Source organism: Anomaloglossus baeobatrachus, chromosome 1 (assembly GCF_048569485.1).
Source record: "Anomaloglossus baeobatrachus isolate aAnoBae1 chromosome 1, aAnoBae1.hap1, whole genome shotgun sequence".
Classification (NCBI taxonomy): domain Eukaryota; kingdom Metazoa; phylum Chordata; class Amphibia; order Anura; family Aromobatidae; genus Anomaloglossus; species Anomaloglossus baeobatrachus.
This window is the reverse complement of record NC_134353.1, coordinates 431,240,310-431,261,660: the sequence shown is the minus strand read 5'-3', so window position 1 is coordinate 431,261,660 and position 21,351 is coordinate 431,240,310. Positions and strand designations below refer to the sequence as shown.

Here is a 21,351-nt window from a genome sequence, read left to right as displayed (position 1 = left end):
TATGGATTAGTTTGGGAATGAAGGGGCCCAATGTCAGTGCTATCATTTTAGAGTATAGTTTAATATCCACATTTATTAGTGAGATAGGTCTATAATTGTAACAGGTCAGTGGGTCCCTGCCAGGTTTTGGGATTACGGTTATTCAGGCTTGGAGTGTCTGTTTACGGGAACTGGCATGTTTTGGTTATAAAATTAAAGGCTTTCAGCATTATAGTGCTATAGGCCTCTCCACATATTTTGTAAAACCTGGGGGTAAACCCATCAGGACCGGGGCTTTTACCTACTTTAAGGGTTTTAATGGCATTGTTTAATTCTGCGTTTGAGAAATTTTCGTCTGTCTTCAGCTTCCACATCTTCAAGGGGCTCTGGCGCATATTTGTTAAGGTATTCCAAAGTGTCGCAATGTCTCGCTTTGGATAATGCGGTAGGTGGAGTTGGGATGTCATAGAGTTTTGCATAGTAGTTTCTAAATTCTTCTAATATGTCAGGGGTGGAATGTATCTGGGTTCCTGCCTGTGAGTTGAACGCGAGTATTGGGGTTTGTGTATGTCTGGGGTGAAGGGTTCTGGCCAACAATCATCCACTTTTATCTCCAAACTCAAAAATATTCCTGCGAAATTTATCTCTGACACATAGTGATTTCCGATCGAGAATAGGCAATATTTGGTGTCGGATATTAGAAATTTCTGTTTTAAGAGTGTCACTGGATTTGTTTTTATTTATCGTTTCTTTATGGCCTAGTTGTAATAACAGTTCTTTTAGTTCCCTAGTACTTTACTTTTTAATTCTGGTGCCGTGAGATATGCAAACCCCCCTAATCATACATTTCAGAGCTTCCCATTTGATCGGGGCGGGTGTGGGATCTGCCATGTGATCTAAGTATAAGTTTGTAATAGTTTTATGGATATCCTCAAGACATTGCTCATTCTTGAGCAGGTTGTCGTTCAGTCTCCATGTGTGTCCCACTCCCCCTACATCTCTCACCCCAATCTCCCCGTAAACTGGCGCGTGATCCGACCATAGAAAGACATCTATCGAGCAACCTGGGGATTTGTCTAACAGGTCATGGGATATGAAAATGTGGTCCAATCTGGTATAACAATTATGTACTGTAGAGTGGAAGCTGTAGTCTCTGACTCCGGGTTGTAAGACCCTCCAAAGATCGACTAATTTAAGGGATGTTAGTTCTCTTTTTAATCTACGCAATGCCGAGGAGGGGATTGCAGACCTACCAGAGGACGCGTCTATGGCTGGATCCAGTACGAGGTTGAAGTCTCCTCCCAAGATGATACAGGTGCTACCCACAAACTCCGCCAACTTCTCCAGAGTCTCCAATCCGAAGGACACCTGGTCTTGATTTGGAAAATACATGTTAGCAATAGTATAGGTATTATTCAGAAAAGATATTTTGAGAAATAGCCAGCGTCCCTCTGGGCTAATGAGCGTGTCTAGAATTGTTGGCTGAAATGTCTTGTGGAAGGCAATGGAAACCCCACATACCTTCCTGTTAGGGTGTGGGCTATGGACCCATGTTGGGTAATTTTTGGTTTTACATTTAGGAGTGTTGGAGGCTAAAAAGTGTGTCTCTTGGAATAGGGCTATTTTAACTCCCTTCCTGTGAAGGCGATATAAGATCTGGCTCCTCTTTTCAGGCTTGTTTTAACCTTTAGTGTTGTAGGTGCAAAAGGTGAGGTGCGACATCACAGAGTGGGGGTAGACAGGGTATGAGGTAGACTAAGGAGAAAAGAGAGAGAGCAGAAGTAGGATAGCAGTCAAAAAAGAATTAGATAGGCTAAGTAGGACTAGATTGCCTACCGGTCCTGGGTAGCTACTGGTAGATTATTGTCTAATGTGGCACTCTGCCACGTCGCTAATAGAGGTGCGGGGAAGCCTACGGCCCTTCAGGAGCTCCCCTGCCCCCCGCTGCGAACCCCCATAAGTAGTGTCAATAACAATCCACATATATGATCTAAGATTGATCAGTCGCTTTTCTATCCACCCCACCCCCACCCCTCCCCCAGACCCCTAAATATTTGGTACAGTTTGAATAGGAATCAAACGACAAAAAGAGAACACGAGGCAATAAACTCAATATAAGATGTCATTAAACCAGAGCCAGAGCTCAGTATCAGATCCGGATGTAAAAGAATGAGGAAGGGGTAAGTGGAGAGAGAGGGAGAGGGAGCAACAGGTTGTGGTATAAGGCAAGGTGTCAGGGGGAGGGTTTGGGAAGAGTTGTGAAGTGGGAAGGTGGAGCATAAGAAGTGTGTGAAAGAATGTGTGTAGAGAGCATGGCTAAGAAGAGGAGAAGGCGATAAGGAGGTGAATAGTGTGGGGCACTTGGTACTCGTATGCGTATGTGCAAGGAATAGAAACTAGATAGTGGACTAGCTTGCAAGAGGTGATGTATATGTGAGAGTTATGAGCAGAAGTGATGTGGAAGAGGGTGAGAGAGAGGGGGAGGGAGAAGAGGGGATGGGCTTGGAGGGGGGAGAGAGAGAGAGGAAAAAAAAAAAAAGAGGGGGGAAGCAGGAAAGGAAGTCAGGGGGGAAAAGATACTGATAACGTTACGCTCTAGAAACAAGTAAGTAATCCAATACAATTAACTTGCATCTCGCCGCCTGGTTTTTCCAGAAAGTTTTCTCCACTTCTTTGGATGGTCAGCGATGATCAGCGATGTATGTCCCGGGGTGATCCTCCACTTCTGTTCTGGACTTGTCGCCATTGCTATCTTGGTGGCAAAGGAGTAGGGCCTCCTGGGGTTGGCCAATCTGGTAGGCTGATCATGGGTAGTTCAAAAGTCCCTAAGAAGTTGGGAAGATCTCCTTAGGACCGGAAGACCGCCGACTTCCCATTTTTCTTTGCTGTGAGTTGAAAAGGATATCCCCAGCGATATTGAACATCTTTATCTTTAAGGGACTGGAGTAGTGGTCTTAAGGCTTTGCGTAGTTGCAGTGTCCTTCGTGCCAGGTCTGGTAGGACAATCAAGGGTGACCCTTTATATGTACCCACTCCTTTTTCTCTGCATCTTTGTAGTACGGCCTCCTTTTCTTTATAAAAGTGGACCCGACATATTACATCTCTTGGTCTGGCCGGATCGGGGGATTTGGGACCTAGGGATCTATGGATGCGTTCCAGTTCTATGTGTTGCTCTGGATCACATTGGAGGAGACTGGTAAAGAATTTTTGTGCCCATTCTTCTAGCTGTGATGGTTCCACTGCTTCTGTAAGGCCTCTGATCCTTAGGTTATTACGGCGGTGCCGGTTCTCGATGTCATCTAAATGGGTCAGGACGTCTTGTATCTGGGCTGTATGTTCTGATAGGACTTGTTGATGTGATTCTATATGGGAGAATATCTGTTCCTGTACCTCCTCGGTCGCTGCTACATGCTGGACAATTTGTTTGATCTCAGAGTGTAAGGAGGCCATGTCTTTATTATGGAATTCTCTCAGTTTCCCCAGTAAGGAGTCCATTTCCTGCCTGGTTGGAATTGATCTAATGTGTGCTTTCCAATCCCAGTCTTCCTCTTGTTCCTGTGTCAGGTCCGGTTTATTCTTTTCTCCATTGTTTTTGTGGGTGATGGTGTTTGAGTTGGGGGGTCTTTGTTCTTTAGGTGATGAATATTGCTGTGGTGGCATTATAGGCTCCTCTCCGGATGCTGCAGATCTGTTCTCTATGGCAGCTGGGGTCTGCTGTAATAGTGAGCTGGAGCCTTGTTGTTATGTCACCGCCGGAGTCTGCTCCAGCGACTTCTGCTCCGATGGTGCTGGTGATGGGAGAGAAGTCGATGCCGGCGGCACCAGTGGGCGCAGGCTCCGATCATCCACTGGGCTGGGTTAGCTTGGGGTCTGCAGTACCGCTGGCTGACTGTGGGTGGCATGTGTCTTCCAGCTGAAGTTGCCAGCGTTCAGCTGCAGCCAATGGGAAGACACCACACCCTTCTTATTTCCCCTCCTGTCACATGATTACTGCCAGATATAGTTCTGATTTTTCTGGCTCCTGTTACGTCCTATTCTGTTGGTGATTCCTGTGTTGACTTCTGCGTGTTTTTGACTACCCTTCTGCCTACTGTTTTTGTACCTTGCTGCCCGACCCAGATCTGACCTCTGCTACGTTTGCTGACTACGTCACTGCCTGCCAATTCTGTCCCTGTTCCACAATTCCTGGCTTGACCCTGCCTGACTACTACTCTCATCGGACTGCAGCCTTCCACAGGTAGTGATCTCCAGGGTCCTGTGTAATTCCAAATCCCTGTATAGGGGTTAAAGGGTTTCAGGGTTCTGGGGGTCCTACTTGGTGAGTGGCTTCCCTCTAGCCTCCCCTTTACAGCCCATCTGAGTCTGTTGATCCAGGCAGGCGTTACACTTGTTCTGCTAGTGGCTCATCTGGGGATCATTGTTGTGGCTGAGGGTTTTCAATATTCCCCTCTGTGGTGCCCTGCTGTGTTGTGCCTGTGGCCGAGGCTGAGCTGGCTGCTGTTATGTGTGGGGGCGGTGGGACCGCTCCACTGTGTGTTTGCTGAGCGTTACCTCCTTCTGTATTATCTGCCGGCGCCATCTTGAGAGGGACAGCGGTATCAGGCTGGGAGGCTGCGGTCCTGAAAAAGCGAGTGATATCAGCACTTTCTCCCTCTGGGATCTGTGTGTCTGTCGCCCGTCCTCTCGTGCGTGCCATTACAGACCCGGGACCCGGTGAGTGCTTTCAAAGTATGGGAATCCGCCGCGGGTATGTGGGAGCTCCGTCTCTTAGTGTCTCAGCGCGCCATCAGCAAGCTCCGCCCCCGCTCCCTTTGCTGTGTTTTTAAAAATGATTGAAGATGAACAAGTCATGGTTCAGCAAGGACTTTGCTACCTCTGTGTCATTCTGGGATGAGTAAAGGCTGGCATATTTTTGAATGTGCTTGATGCAAATCAACAGGGGAAGTTTGCAACTGGGGCACAAGTGATGCCACTGAAGTGGTGTGTGTGGCCCAATTTTTGGAAAAAAGGTAGACTCTGCTTGTAGTACCCTTGCTGTGGTTTTAAAAATGATCCAAGATGAAGAAGTCATGGCTCAGCAAGGACTTTGCTACCCCGGTGTCATCCTGGGGACAGTTAAGGCCGGTGTATTTTTGAATGTGCTTGATGCAAATCAACATGTGAAGTTTGCAACTGGGGCACAAGTGATGCCACTGAAGTGGTGTGTGTGGCCCAATTTTTGGAAAAAAAGGAGAATCTGCTTGGAGTCCCCTTGCTGTGTTTTACATGATTTTAGAAGGGCATGACATGCCTATATCTGTGTCTCCTCCTCTTTTTACTCGTCCAGCTCTTTTGTTTTCGCATGAGTTTACGTCCTTGTCACTTTTCCATGTGTTTGTGGTGTCTTGTGAGTTGTTTGTCACCTTTTGGACACCATACAAGGTGTTTTCTATGTGTTTGTAGGTGTTTGTGTTTGCCTGCCATTGTTTTCAATGGGGTTCGAATTTGTTTGTCGAACGTTCGACGAACTGAACCGAACTCGAACGCTAGGGGGGTGGCTCATCTCTAGTGATTACCACCTATATATACACACTTTATAATTCATATATCTATATATTTAATCTGGTTAGTGCAATAGTGATTACTACCTGCATATGCTCACTTTTTAATTTATATATCCATATATTTAATTATTTATTGTGTTATACTTGACTTGGACTTTACGATTTATCAATTAATTTATTTTTTGGGTTGTATACATGGGTCACGTTTCAGAGGATACTTAATTATTTATTTGAATTTACTACCAAGATATCAGCAGCATCTGTTATTATCAATTTTATCAAATAAGTTCCAATTATCCATGAAAAGCTCTGCAATCCGGTACTTGATTTAATTTATTTTATTTATTGTTGTGTATACATGTGTACCAATTCGGACTCTATATAATTACATTTTCTTTTCTTCACATAACTGTAAATAATTTGAGAATACCTGTAGCTTTTGTATTTTTGCATTCAAGTGATAGAGACCTATTTTGTTATGATCACATTGCCCCCCTTTATTATTACATTTTCTGAGACTTTTTTGCCTAATTTTCTCGGTTTTAATATATTTACATTTACAAAATTAACTATTTTATGACCTGCTTCTCATTTCTTTTCTGTTTTATTTTTATTCAATTGGTGGTTTCCGATTGGTCTTTATGGTTAATCTATAGCCTCTCACACCTTTGGGCGCATATGCATACATTATATATATTTACCATCTATTAATATTAATTTACATTTTTATATCTCTTTATGTGGTGCTTGCATTATTTTCCCTTTTATAACCACGTCTAATACATCGTCTACTGTACCCTCATTCTTAAAGTTTCCTTTCTTGTTTATGGGTAAGTTTGATGTTGTAATTATTCCTGTTGCGATCAGAAATTAATTTTCCTAAATCCTGTACGGTACCATCCCAAATGAGCCACACATCATCTATGTACTGCATCCATTCTTGTACATGAGCAATCGACAATGCAGATTCACTCTGGAAAATTTCTTGTTCCCAAAAACCTAAAAAAAAGTTATCATCTGAGGGGGCACATGAAGCCCCCATAGCTATACCTTGTTGTTGTAAATATTTTTTCCCGTTGAACACATCAATACATCAACTGTCACCATGACCATTCCTCTTGAATGTGAATATGATTAAGTCTCTCTAAAGCCGATGTCATATTAATAAAAGATGGTAATGTAGAGACAATTGGTTTGAGGAAATGGTCAATGGTGATAGAGCTTATATCACATAACGCACCATTCCCCATGAAATTGGTCTGCCCGGTGGATCCAAAGCATTTTTATGAATTTTGGGTATAAGATATTACATTAGGAGAGCATTTTGCAGTATTTTCATAGAATCCACAAATTTTTGGGGATCATACCCTCACCGTATGCCTTTTTAAGTATACCTATCAACTCGTTTTGATATTGTTGAGTTGGATATTATTTCTGTTTAAGAGTTATATGTATCTTTATGTATTTTTGCACTAAATAAAAATATTTTGTATTGATATCTGATTCAGACTATATTTTGTAGATTAAGTTATATGGTAATGGGGAACCAATTTAAGTGGAGGATTTTATAGGATTGTTAGTTTCATAATCACTTACATCTCTTTGATATTACTTTGGTTTGTTCTGACATTTCTTTTTCCCACTTATCTAGATCACTGTCAATCTCTGTCATCTCTGTCAAACTGGTGTACCGCCATCTCATTTTTATTTGCCTTCATCATGTCCTCTCTTTCCTCCACAATCTCATTCAGAGATAAGTGGCAATTATCCACAAATATGTGAATGAATTCCCAGTAGCAGGTTTCTGCAGCCGTCACCCATCTTTTGGTCAGATCTTCATTTTTTCGCTCAAAAGACAGAGGCAGCTGCACACACAAACCTCTTGGGATAATTTTCCGAGAGTGGTAGTTTTCAAGGAAGATTTTGTTTAACCACAATTTAATTTTTTTCTGCAGAAAATTCCTTTGTTGTCTCATCCTTTCTTTATTATCTATTGAAGTTTCTTGTGTGGCATTAGGAGCTCTCTGTTTAAATATGCCTGGCTGGGAGCTCCTTATCATAACACTCATTTGATCAAGGTATTTGTTACAAATTATACTATTGTGAGTGATATTGAATCACAGTTTGAAATCACAGAGTATTTAATAACACCTGGCACACTTCACTTCAATACGGAAGTATTGACAGGTAATTAACCCTTTGTGTATGTGGTGTGCACTTTAGACAGTTCCCATCTACAGTCATATACCGTATTTTTCAGATTATAAGACACACTTTTCCTACCAATTGTCTCTTTAGGGAGGAAGGACACAAACTCTAGTGCCACCTATTGGAAGTAGCAATCCTAAAAGTCAAAAGTAGCTCTTTAACGAGCATTTTCATATGACCTAGAATTTATGCCAGATCAGAACCTCAATTTGCAGACACGGTGTTTCGGGATGATTCTCCCTAGTCAGTGAAAAGAATGGAAAAGAATGAGATCTGATCTGGCTATTTCCAATAGGTGACACTAGAGTTCTTCAACAACCATAGCAGATCTCATACTTTTGCATTGACGAGGGATAATCATCTCGAAACACAGTGTCTGCAAATTGAGGTTCTAAATCCTAGGTCATATGAAAAGGCTCATTAAAGGGCCACTTTTGACTTTTAAGATTGCTACTTTCAATAGGTGGCACTACAGTTTGTTTCCTTCCTCCCTGAAGTGACAATTTAAATATTACTCAGAGGAGCATTGGAGCTATAAGACTCCTCATCACTGACAGCCAGATTGGTTTGTCAGTCTCCGCAGGGAGAATCTTTTTCCACTTTTTTTTCCCAAAAATTTGGGAAGAAACTGAGCGGTTCGTCTTAAAATCCGAATGTAGCTCCCCAGGGGGTGGTGGAGAGGGGTCACAGAAGGCAGGGAAATGCTGTGCTGCAGTTGCTGCTCTCTGCGGCGCGCTCTGTGCAGCGGAGGCCCTGTTCTGTGTGGCTCTGTGCAGCGGGCAACAAGACAGTGGGCAGTGAGGCACAGGCCATTCTGAACATGTCGGCGGTAAGGGCTTCAAATAATGGCGCTCAGAGTCTACGCATGCGCAAATGGAGCGCTCAGCTCAAGCTCTCATCTGCGCATGAACCAACTCCGACCGCCATTTCTTTGCAGCCTGCACCGTCAACATATTCAGAATGGCCAGTGCCTCATCGCCCGCAGCAAGCATCAGCAGAGCGGAGCCGGGTGCCCCAGCCTAGAGCAGTGCCAGCTGCCCAGTTACCATCTGGACACCCCTCTGCACCACTCACAGCATCGCCGTACTTCAGCACCGCCCCTGCCTCTTGTGACCCCCCTCCACCACCACTGCTGCCCCATCTCCCTGGTAAGACACTGCCGGATTATAAAACAGACCATATATATATATATATATATATATATATATATATATATATATATATATATATATATATATATATATATATATATATATATATATATATATATTATATATATATATATATATATATATATATATATATATATATATATATATATATATATATATATATATATATATATATATATATATATATATATATATTATATATATATATATTATATATATTATATATATATATATATATATATATATATTATATATTATATATATATATATATATATATTATATATATATATATATTATATATATATATATTATATATATATTATATATATATATATATATATATATATATATATATATATATATATATATATATATATATATATATATATATATATATATATATATATATAATTTTTTTTGTACCCTTTTTTTTATCTCTAAATTTGGGTTGCGCCTTATAATCCGGTGCATCTTTTAAAACGAAAAATACAGTATGTGATCATGGGAGATCACCGATAATAAAGTGCATCCAGGTCCTATGTTTAAAGTGCAATATACATGGATGAGATTTTATTGCTTACTGATTTGGTTTCTATCCATGTTTACATACATTGTGTGCAATAGTGAGGTATTTAGTTCTGCCTAATAATTTAATTGCAGTGGAAATATTTGGAACAGTTGCAATTATTGAAATTGTTTTGTGAAATAGCAGGGTATTTTACCTTATTTGATTTTTAGTATGGTTAATAATTCGGCTATCCTTTTATATGCACTATATGCACTTTATATCTTATTTCATATGTTTAGTGAAGTGCTTACACTTTATATGGATTTTGTGTTCCCTCCCAGCATTTTGGGTGTTCCCTCATTGGAGTTCTCTCTGTTTAATTTTTATATAATTTTTTTTTTTTTTTTTTTTTAAAAAGTATTGAATAGACTTATACATTTTTATCTACTTTGTATGAATAGCTCTATCCATAGCCTTACTAGTATACAGTATATAGAGGGGTTGTTATAACAAATTAACCTGTCCACTTGTTACCCTTTTTGTGAATTAATTTCAATTTCACTGCCCAATCTAATAAAGTTCTGTGTAATTTGTGGGTTAAAAATACCACACCAATTAATTTTAGGGTTTAGTTTGCCAAATGGGGTCATATGTGGGTGTTTCTGCATTTTTGGCACCTGAGGGGCTCTGCAAATGCAACATGTCCAAATTTGTCTTCCAAAAATCATATAGAGCTGTTCGTTTTACGAGCCCTGCCATGTGCCCAAACATTAGTTTTTGAACATGTATTACATGTCACTGTGTTTGGGAAAGATTGCATAACAAATTATGTGGTCCATTTTCTCTTATTATCCATTTTCAAAATTACAAACTTTGGTCTAAAATAACATTTTAGTGGAAAAAAAAACGTAACCATCATTTTCATATCCACATTTTAAAAAGTTGTATAAAGCACCTATGGATTTAAAATGCTCAACACACCCCTACATAAATTCTTTGATGAGTCTAGCTTACAAAATATGGTCACCTGTGGGCCGGTTTCTGCTGTCCCTATACCTTAGGGACTCTGCAAATGCGAGATGGTGCCTGCAATCTTTTTCAGCCAAATTTACTTTTCAAAATTCAAATATTGCTCCTTTGATCTGAGCCATCCTATTTGTCCAAACATATTTTTTTTACTACATGTGGGTATTGCTGCACTCATATGAAAGTGGATAACAAATTGTGGGGGTCCACTTTTTGGTGCTACATTTTGTAAAAGTGAGAAATTTGGTGATAAAGCAACATTTTTGTGACAAAAATTAACATTTTCAATATGACGACCTGATGTTATCATTCTGTGAATAATCTGTGGGTTCAAAATGTTCACTATACCCCTGCAAATGCTACATGGTGCCCGCAATCTATTTCAGCCAAATTTACTTTCCAAAATTCAAATAGCGCTTCTTCCATTTTGAGTCCTCCCATTTGTCCCATTTGTCCAAACAGAGGTTTTCGATCACATGTCGGGTATAGCGCGCTCATAAGAAACTGCGTATTAAGTTTTTGGGTCTTTTTTTGTTATTTTATTTCTTGTAAAAGTGAATAAATTGAGGCTACAGCAACATTTTAAAAATGTATTTTTTTTTTCATTCCACTTTGCATTCATTATTGTGAAGCACATAAAGGGTTAATACAATTCTTGGATGTGGTTTTCAGCAGTGTGAGGCGTGCAGGTTACAGAATAGTGTCACTTGTGGATATTTTTTGTTCCCTAAGCCTCTCAGTCACTTCAAATGTGATATGGTCCCTAAAAGATATGGTTTTGTAAATTTTGTTGGAAAAATGAGAAATTGCAGATAAACTTTGAATCCTTCTCATTTTTTGGGATTGAATAAAATTATTAATTATCTTTATTATTGTTGGGATGTTTTCTTCCTATTGTGTGGTCTTTTTCTCTTCTATTGATTCTTGCCTTCCACAAAAGAGGCTGCACCCCTCTCCTTATTGGATCGGCTGTGCACCCTGTCTTTTGTTTCGTCCCCCTTCTAATTTCCTAACAAAAAAAAATTCTGGTTCAAAAATTGCACTGATGTAAAGTAGACATGTGGGAAATGTTATTTATTAACCATTTTGTGTGACATAACTCTGAGTTAAGAGCATAAAAATTTGGAAATTTCAAAATGTTTGGGGTTTTTTTGCCAAATTTCCAATTTTTTTCACAAACGCAAAAAATATCCTAAATTTACCACTTTCATGAAGTACGAAATGTCATGTAAAAATCTATCTTAGAATCACTTGGATCCAATGAAGCATTCCAGAGTTATAACCTCATAAAGTGACACTGGTCAGAATTGGAAAATTTGGCCTGGTCATTGAGGTCAGAATTGGCTCCGTCATTAACTGGTTAAATCTGAGTGTTTGTCCCCTTAAAATAAAAACACTTATAGTCAGCTCCCATGCCAGTTCTGTTACAGCACTGTCTGCGTTCACTCTCCTGGGGCTCTGTGAGCTTACGTCACACGAGCCCTGAAACTAATGAGTGGCAGCTTCACTGTCCTCACATTCAGAAATATCGAACATCAATAGGAACTGAGCGGCGAGTCTCAGCTCTGACTTTATCTTGATGTTCGATTCCTCCAAAGATGGGATACTAAAGCCAGTGCTGATCAGGCGCAGAGTTTGTGTGCCATAGCACCTCATGTGACAATGAGAAGAGCAAGTGCCGAAACCACTGGAACGGCATTGGCATTGAGTAGAGTATGTGGTTTTTATTTTTATGTGGTCAAACACTTAGATTAAGAAGCATTTGTCCCAGTAGTGGAAACCCCCTTTAATGGAATGGAATTCTTAATGACTGCTTTACTTGCGTTTTATCTGTTTATAAAATATACCCTGTTCCTTAAACTCTCAATATGTAATGTTTGTTCATTTGTTTCGGGGGTAATTTTGAGGAAAACAATCTCTACTTCTATTTTTCTGTAGAATTTCTTGTGGTGTATTGATATACAGTATTTGTAGTGGCAATACTTGTATTGAGAAATTCCTGTTTTTTTTTCTCTAAACTTTTTGTTCTTAATATGGAATTATTATATATATGTTCTGCTTCTTCTATCCAACAGAAGAGTGCAGTACCTCATCTGCCTCCAGTCTTCTAAATGGACACACACAAAAAGTAAGTTGCACAGTATTCATATTATATTACTAATATGTGTATAGTTTACTAGTAGAGATGAGCGAGCCTCTAGAGGCTCGAGTTCAGTTCGGTTCGTTGAACGGAGGCCGCGTTCGAGTTCAGTTCGGCGAGCCATTCGACGAACCTCTCAAACCCCATTGAAACCAATGGGAGGCAAACACAAACACATAAAACACATTATAAATGTACACATACAGTTAATAAACATTGCCATAACACTTACAGGTACCCGCGACGCGTCCTGCACTCTGTCTCCCGCCGCTATTACTTCCGATAATCGCTGTGTCCATCCGGTAACCAGCACTGATGATAGGACCTATCGTGCCGTCAAAATAGCCATGTGACCAGTCACGTGTCTATTATCTCATTGGCTACAGACTGGTCATATGACTATGACGTCATGCTAGGTCCTGTCAGTACATCTCTCTGGTACGTGGTGCTCGTTTGTGCATCCCCGTGTACCGGCGATATGCTCTGGCACATGATCGGCTCCCCGTTCTGCTTCCTCGTTCTGTTATTCACCGGCTGCCACAGCTGGTCAATAACGGAGATCACTGTTGCTATAGCAACGCGCCTGTCAGCGGTGATGTCACCGCTCACAGCACGGAGCTGCTGCTCACTCACCAGTGATATAGACTGTACGGGATGCAGCGTCTTCCCCCATGCAGCGCTGCTGATGTAGCAGAGCTGCATGGGTTGAAGGAGAAAAAAGACAGAAGAGCAGGCTCATGGAGGGCTGACAGGGAGTAATATACATGGAGTCTCTAAGTGTGTCTGTGAATTTATTTCTATTAAAGTATTTTTTCTCTGTGTGGTGTGGTTTTTTTAACCCTTTATTGGAGATTCTTAATGGCTGGGTCAAACTTGCCTGACATTAAGAATCTCTGACTTAATACTAGCTAGCAAAACAAAGTTAGTATTAACTCATAATTACCCAGCAAGCCACCATCACCAGGGCAGCTGATAGAGTTGGATACAGCGCCAGATGATGGCGCTTCTATGAAAGCGCCATTTTCTGGGGCGGCTGCGGACTGCAATTCGCAGCAGAGGGGCCCAGAAAGCTCTGGCTAACCTGTGCTGCGGATTCCAATCCCCAGCTGCCTAGTTGTACCCGGCTAGACACAAAAATGGAGCGAAGCCCATGTCATTTTTTTTTTTAATTATTTCATGAAATTCCTGAAATAATTAAAAACACGGCTTCCCTATATTTTTAGTTCCCAGCCAAGTACAAATAGGCAGCTGGGGGTTGGGGGAAGCCGTACCTGCCTGCTGTACCTAGCTAACATACAAAAATATGGCGAAGCCCACGTCATTTTTTTTTGTAGTTTTTTGGTAAAAAAAATAAAAAATGCTTCCCTGGATTTTCCATTGCCAGTGAAGGTAACACCAAGCAGTGGGGGTTAGCAGCCAGTAGCTACTTAGATTACCCTCAGCTAGCAATACAAAAAATGCAGTGGGAGCCCATATATATTTTTTTTAATTATTTATTTAAATAACTAAAAAAAAAATGGGCTTCCTTGCATTTTCATTGCCTGACATCACAGTACTATAAAAAGAAATCATTAAAAAAAGTGACGTAGCGCTCCGCGGTATTTTTGATTCTCAGCGCAGATAAAGCAGAAAGCTACAGTATGCCACCCCCATCTACCTGGCATTACCTTGGCTGGCAATCAAAATACAGGGAAGCCCATTCATTTTTTTTATTTAAAAAAATAGTTTAAAAAAAAAAATGACGTGGGGTCCCCCCATTTTTGACAGCCAGCTAGGGTAAAGCAGACGGCTGTAGCCTGAAAACCACAGCTGGCAGCTTTACCGTGGTTGGTGATCCAATGTGGAGGTCAACCCAGGCTCTTTTTTATAATTATTTTTATAAATAATAATAATTACAAAAAAAAATAGGGTCCCCCCCAAATTGGATCACCAGCTAAGGTAAAGCAGACAGCTGTGGTCTGGTATTCTCAGGGTGGGAAGGTCCATAGTTATTGGCCCTTCACAGCCTAAAAATAGCAGGCCGCAGGCACCCCAGAAGTGGCGCATCCACTAGATGCGCCAATCCTGGCGCTTCACCCCAGCTCATCACGTGCCCTGGTGCAGTGGCAAACGGGGTAATAAATGGGGTTGATACTAGCTGTAAGGTCACCTGACATCAAGCCCAGCACTTTGTGATGTCATGGCGTCTATCAGATACCCGATATCACAAACTGTCAGTACTAAAAAAAAAAAATAGACAAAAAAAAATGTATTTGAATAAAAACTCCCCAAAACATTCTCTCTTTCACCAATTTATTGTAAGAAAAAAAAATAATGGGGTCCCACGACGACTCTGGACCATCTAGAATATGGGGGGACAAGCTCAGGGAACGTATCCCCCATTTTCTAGGAGTGCAGACCCTCCATGTGAGGAGTGTGGGTGCAATGAATCTGCACCCATTCTCCCCGGGTCCACAGCAGCAGAGTCCATGTGGTAACTGTTGCTACCAAAGCTGCAATGCCCTGCTCATGAGGTAAGGGCATGCCTAATCAGGAGAACAATTCTAAATTTCCAAATATTGGTATTTGCTGATATTATTGCTATTCCACCTACTATATATTGGGGGATAGGATCTTGGAGATGGAATACCCCTTTAAGTCTTTAAGTCCAGTTATCTAGCTGAATGAATACTAAACAACAGAGCTCGCTATTTAGATGTGTTTTCTTGTGGCGTATAACGCACTCTCATGTTTGGTAGTCGTTCAGCAGGGCAACTATAAAATCAAATACCTCCATTTGGAAATGTAGTATAGCTCTCCTGATCAACTATGTTCCTTACCTCATGGGCAGGGCATTGCAATAGCTTACAGATGCATGGTTACCGCCACTCACTGTGACTGAAGTCAGGAAGCTGAGCTGACAACCGCTCTGTGCATGCGGCAGCATCTATTGTGAAGGAGGGGGCCGCGGGGGATCAACGCTCCACAGGTACCGTGGGACACTGGGGAACACCGGTGGTATTATAGGGGGTGACCTGGCAGGGCCTGGGGAGGAGTTTTCTGTCACATGTGTCATGGCACATGCGACAGAAATCAGAGGAGTAGGGTGAATGCGGCTGGCGCGCTGCTGTGCGCGTGGCCATCTTGGATTTACGGGAGGGGGTTGGGGGGGGACACTTTGGCGACACCGGGGGACCGGAGGGGACCGGGGAGGAAATTTATCTCCCATCTGAGAGGTTGTTCATGCCAGATGGGAGATAAATAATTTTTTACCGGCGCTGTCATTTACTGTAACGTGATCATCGGTATACGGTGTATACCGGTGATCACGTGAGCGGAGACCGGAAAAACCGGCCTGAATCATGATCTCCAAGGTCTCAGCTACCCCCTGAAACCCCAGAGATTTTCTGACGCTGGGGGGGCGCTATTCACTTATTTCTGCCTGCTGTTTATAAATGGCAGATCAGAATAAGGCTACATTCACACGACCGATCCGTTTTTGCTGTCCGCAAAACAACGGTCCGTTTTTTTCATGGGTGCATCAGTGTGACATCAGTTTTCGTTCCGTACACGGTCTGTATGTCATCCGTTTGTCATCCGTGTGCCTTCCATTTTTTTGCGTACTGCAAAAAAACTGAAGGAGGGAAAATACATAAATTTACCTAGGATCTATAGCTTCAACCTACATGAGGCGGTCACATGTTCACTCCAGTGCCATTTTCTACTGCGTTTCACAGCGTAGAGCGCTCTGGTGATTTTCCTGTGCTTGTACACTTCATATCAGTCTTTTCTGTCATTATAATGCCAGAAAGACACATAATGTCCCACTCTCCTGCATTTTGTAATTTTGCACCTTTCATGTGGCACTAAGGGGTGCTTAGCCTTGTATTTAGCCAAACAAATAAATACATTTAAAAAAATGACGTGGGGTTCCCCCTATTTTTGATAGCCATCTAGGGTAAAGCAGACCACAGCTGGCAGCTTCACCTTGGCTGGTAATCCAAAACTGAGGGCACCCCACGTTATTTTAAAGTAAATAAATAAAAAAAAAAAAAACACGTGGGGGTCCCCCCAAAATTGGATCACCAGCCAAGGTAAAGCGGACAGCTGGGGTCTGATATTCTCAGACTAGGGAGGTCCATGGTTATTGGACTCTCCCCAGCCTAAAAATAGCAGGCCACAGCCGCCCCAGAAGTGGCGCATCCATCATATGTGCCAATCCTGGGGCTTCGCTCCAGCTCATCCTGTTGCCCTGGTGCGTTGGCAAACGGGGTAATATATGGGGTTAATACCAGATCTGTAATGTCACCTGGCATCAAGCCCTGGGGTTCGTGATGTCACGCGTCCATCAGATACCCGACATCACCAACCCAGTCAGTAATAAAAAAAAAATAGACGACAAACACTTTTTTATTTGAATAAAACACTCCCCAAAACATTCCCTCTTTCACCAATTTATTAGAAAGAAAAACAAATCCAGGTCTGGTGTAATCCAAGGGGTTCCCATGACGATCCATACCATAGTCAATGTCCCAGTCAATGAAGAACAGAATGTTTCATATTGGCTGGGAGAGCAATGCAGTGACCTGAGCTAACATCAATAGGTCAGCCCAGGTCACTGCAGGGCATGACAAGTGCTGCTGTCAGGAGGATAGCAAGGTACATTACCTGCGGTGATCGCTGCACTCCTGATAGCAGAGCTGTCACTACAGGGCTCCACACACCTTGCACTCCGCCGCCCGCACACATAGCCCCACTCTGCTCCACCCACCTTGCACTCCGACGTCCGCACACATGGCGGAGTGTGAGGTGGGTGGAGACGTGCGGGGCCATGTGTGCGGGCGGCGGAGTGCGACGTGGGCAGAGCCGAGCGGGGCCAAGTGTGCGGGCGGTGGAGTGCGAGGTGGGTGGAGCCGAGCGGGGCCATGTGTGTGGGTGGCGGAGTGCGAGGTGGGTGCGAGTGCGAAGTGTCGGCTCCCTGCACACGTAGCCAGGGTAAATATCGGGTTACTAAGCAAAGCGCTTTGCTTGGATACCCGATATTTACCTTGGTTACCAGCTTACCGCAGGCTGCCAGCGATGGCTCCCTGCACACTGTAGCTGTAAAAAGCAACGCTTTTGGTGATCGAACCGTTCCCGAACGTAACTCGAACTGTCGTGCTTTTAGCAAAAAGCTCGAGTTCGATCTCGAGCACCTCCGAAAATCACTCGAACATGAAATTGGCGAACCTCGAACATTGCTCAACTCTATTTACTAGTTTACTCACTTATCAATTTCCTTCAGTAAACCTTTACCATGTCTTATTTGTAATATTAAACAGTCTTTAAAGACGATCTATTATCTGGGAAACGTAATGAGCTAAAAGGAAGTCGAACAATAACTCTCTGAAATATTTATAATTAGGAAAAGTAAAACACTTTCTCATTAATCTAGTAATAAAATCTCTAGCCCTTTTAGTAGAAGAAAGCTGAAGTCAGGCTCTCCACTGTCTCACTATCTGGAAAGCTGTGTGAGGCTTTTTTTAGCCTAAAGGCCGCTTTACACACTGTGATATCGGTAACGATATCGCTAGTGTGGGTACCCGGCCCCATCTGTTGTGCGACATGGGCAAATCGCTGCCCGTGGCGCACAACATCGCCCAGAGCCGTCACACATACTTACCTGCTTAGCGACGTCGCTGTGACCGGCGAACCGCCTTTTTTCTAAGGGGGCGGTTCGTTCATCGTCACAGCGACGTCACAGCGATGTCACTGAACCGCCGCCCAATAGCAGCAGAGGGGCGGAGATGAGCGGGACGTAACATCCCGCCCACCTCCTTCCTTCGCATTGCGGCTGGCAGGCAGGTAAGGTGAGCTTCCTCGTTCCTGCGGCGTCACACTGAGCGATGTGTGCTGCCGCAGAAACGAGGAATAACTTCGTTACTGCTGCAGTAACTATATTTGAGAAGGGACCCCCATGTCTCCGATGAGCGATTTTGCACGTTTTTGCGACGATGCAAAATCGCTCATAGGTGTCACACGCAACGGCATCGCTAATGCGGCCATGTAAATGAATGGGGAGTCGGATCGAGAAAGAGAGAGAGAGAGGTAAGTTTAAAAATATATACGGTAATTTTATTTGAATTATGAAGACATGGGTGACATGCAGTGCAATAATCAATAAATGGTGCTACAGCACAGGTCAGTGCAAGGTTAAGATGATATACGAGGGGCTGCTGATAAGTCTTTGGCTTTGTGATCTTTTTTTGTTTCTATGGCAATGAATGTTAAATCACATGAAAGCTTTATGTGTCTAAGGCCTATGCCACACTTACGCAAAAAAAATGTACGTGTCTCACGTTCCATTTTTCGGGTCTGGGTTCCGTTTTTTATGGGTGTTTCTCCGGTACGTGTGACATCCGTGTGATGGCGTATGCTCGCCGTGTGTGCGTGTGGAATGTCTGTGTATGCGTGAGATTTGTACGTGGAATGTCCGTGTGGTGTCCATTTGAAATGATCCGTGTTTGTGGCAAAATGTCGTTGATACATACCCGCTGACAGCCGAAACAGACAGAGACGCACAATGAGAATGAACTCGGATGAACTTCACCCGACTTCATTGTCATACCACGGCTCTGTCTGTGTGTGGCGTCCTGATTAGCGCTCACCCGTGAAGGACTCACCGGTGACCAATAATCCCCTGAGTGACTGAAGTTAGCGGTGTGATTATCGCTGCCGTCACTCAGGCTATCCGCGGCTAGCTGGAGTTCTCCACCTGAGACCGCAACTCACCTGTGACTTTTTTGCAGATCGATCAGCTCACTTCAGTCACTTGGGCGACTTGCTGTCACAGTTGGAGGATCCAGCAGTGGCCGCGAGTAACCTGAGTGACGCCATCGCAGTTGCTGCGTGGAGCTGACAGAGAGCGGTCATGGTATGTGGCCACTCCTGTCACCATCATGTAGCAGGGCTGAGAGCGTCGTGGGACCTCTGTGGATTACGCCGGACCTGGATGGGTATTTGTGGCTTAAAAAAAACAATTTCAGTATGGTCGGATTGAGTTCAATAAATATATAAACGGAAAAAGCCTCAAATTCCAATTAAAATGACTATCTTTATTGATATATATTAAAAATGAACAAAACACCCAGTGATATTGCACACATAGGGTCACATGAGAGGAGGAGCTGAAATATATGGGGTCCCTACAATTCCCTAGGGGGGACCTTGCTCCTACCTGCCAACGGAGGGTTTGACACCGTAACTGTTTTGGGCGCCCCCGTTCCACGTCGGCTAACCCTCACTATGCCCTAACTAGTTAGTGAATTAAATGTTAATTACACTCCTGATGGCCACACAATGATAATCATGCATACAAGGTATTGGTAACTTTCAATATCTGTCAGACTACAAAATACTTCCAGAGATTTGAAGGGATAATTTCCAATATGTCAGACTACAAGTTGCTTCCAAGGGATTGAAAACAGCTATACAGGACAAAATAGGGGAATCACACCTGAAAACAATGTGCACCATTACATCAAACGGTTATTTTACGCCCCCTCTTGTCCTGATATATTGTGGCCATCATGCATGGAAAAACTTCATCACTAAATAAATATATTCTCTCTCAATAGACACTGCATAGCCCCAATCTGGGCAAAGTGCATGCAAAACAGTGCAGTGTCTAAAGACAATCAGATAAACGCTTAAAAAGCCAAGCATATAAAGGTGAACAGGATACACCAAAGGGAAAGAAAAATGGTTACTTCCCTTTAAATAATGCTTTGTATCGCCTCGACGTGTTTCCCCTTCCAGGATACAAGGATCATCAGGAGGCTGAAGGATCATGACTATAAGATGTGGATGGAGAGGTAATCCATGGCTGTGCGCCCAGATCACAGGATGTCCGGGGTTTAAAAACCGGCGCCAATCATGGTCACATGGACCTGGCAACCAATCGAATTCTTTGGCTACTCTGTCTCCAGAAATCACACTGCGCATGTCATTTCTGATCCGGTCATAAGAGGTCCTCAGTTAATCACTGCGCCTGCGTGTGCTCGTTCCAGCTTAACTAGTAATACAGCCTGTGCATCAGGAGGCGGTAGCCAGACCAATCGGCCACTCCACCCACACAAACCACCACAGAGACGCCGTCCAATGAATACCGCGCCGCCCCCGGGGGCAGGAAACCAGACACCGGAGCTCAAGAACTTCACTGCGCATGCGCGCTCAGTTTCACAATAGCAATATGCACACCAAAGGTGCGATAATAAGAAGGGAAGATAGACAAAGATGCCAAATAGCTACCAACCATGTCACATTCCCCCATCGTCATAAGGATCCTGATAGAGATCACCATCTGCTATATTAAGAGGGGCTGATACCGGAGAAAAACCCCCTCATAGGTATCTACACACCATCTGTTTATCTGTGTATACAAAATGGTTTACATGAATAAAGAGTTTCTATAAGACTGCTATTATACCAACCCATCAGACAGGCCCATCATTAAACAAAAACCGGCGATCTGTTTGAGGGGGGAAGAAAACACAACTGAGCGCTGATCACTCCACTGAAACTATTAACCCTATGTTGACCAGACCAAAAATTCCTCATAATGAGAGGATCAAATTCATGGGTTGATTTAAAAGACAGACTATAATTACCAAAGAAAATATAACCTAATGATAAAGGTATTTATAAACCGTGTACCCCCTTTTACAGGGCAATGACGGAGGGGTTTCCAAAAGGATCATGTCAATTATAATTTATTCTCTTTGACAATTAAACGACATCAAAGCTAACTGAACCCA

General features: G+C 42.7%; 1 protein-coding gene across 6 annotated transcripts in view; it reads left to right on the top strand.

The window, feature by feature from the left end:
- HMG20B (high mobility group 20B) overlaps nt 1-21,351 on the top strand; it is an 866,046-nt gene that overhangs the window by 540,285 nt on the left and 304,410 nt on the right. For 5 of the 6 annotated variants that reach the window (XM_075352624.1, XM_075352625.1, XM_075352623.1 and 2 more), the window contains one exon: nt 12,513-12,565. The exons of the other annotated variant lie outside the window; for it this stretch is intronic. In XM_075352624.1, coding sequence (XP_075208739.1) covers nt 12,513-12,565 — 53 coding nt within the window. The remainder of the gene's footprint in view (nt 1-12,512; nt 12,566-21,351) is intronic. 6 annotated transcript variants of the gene reach the window in all.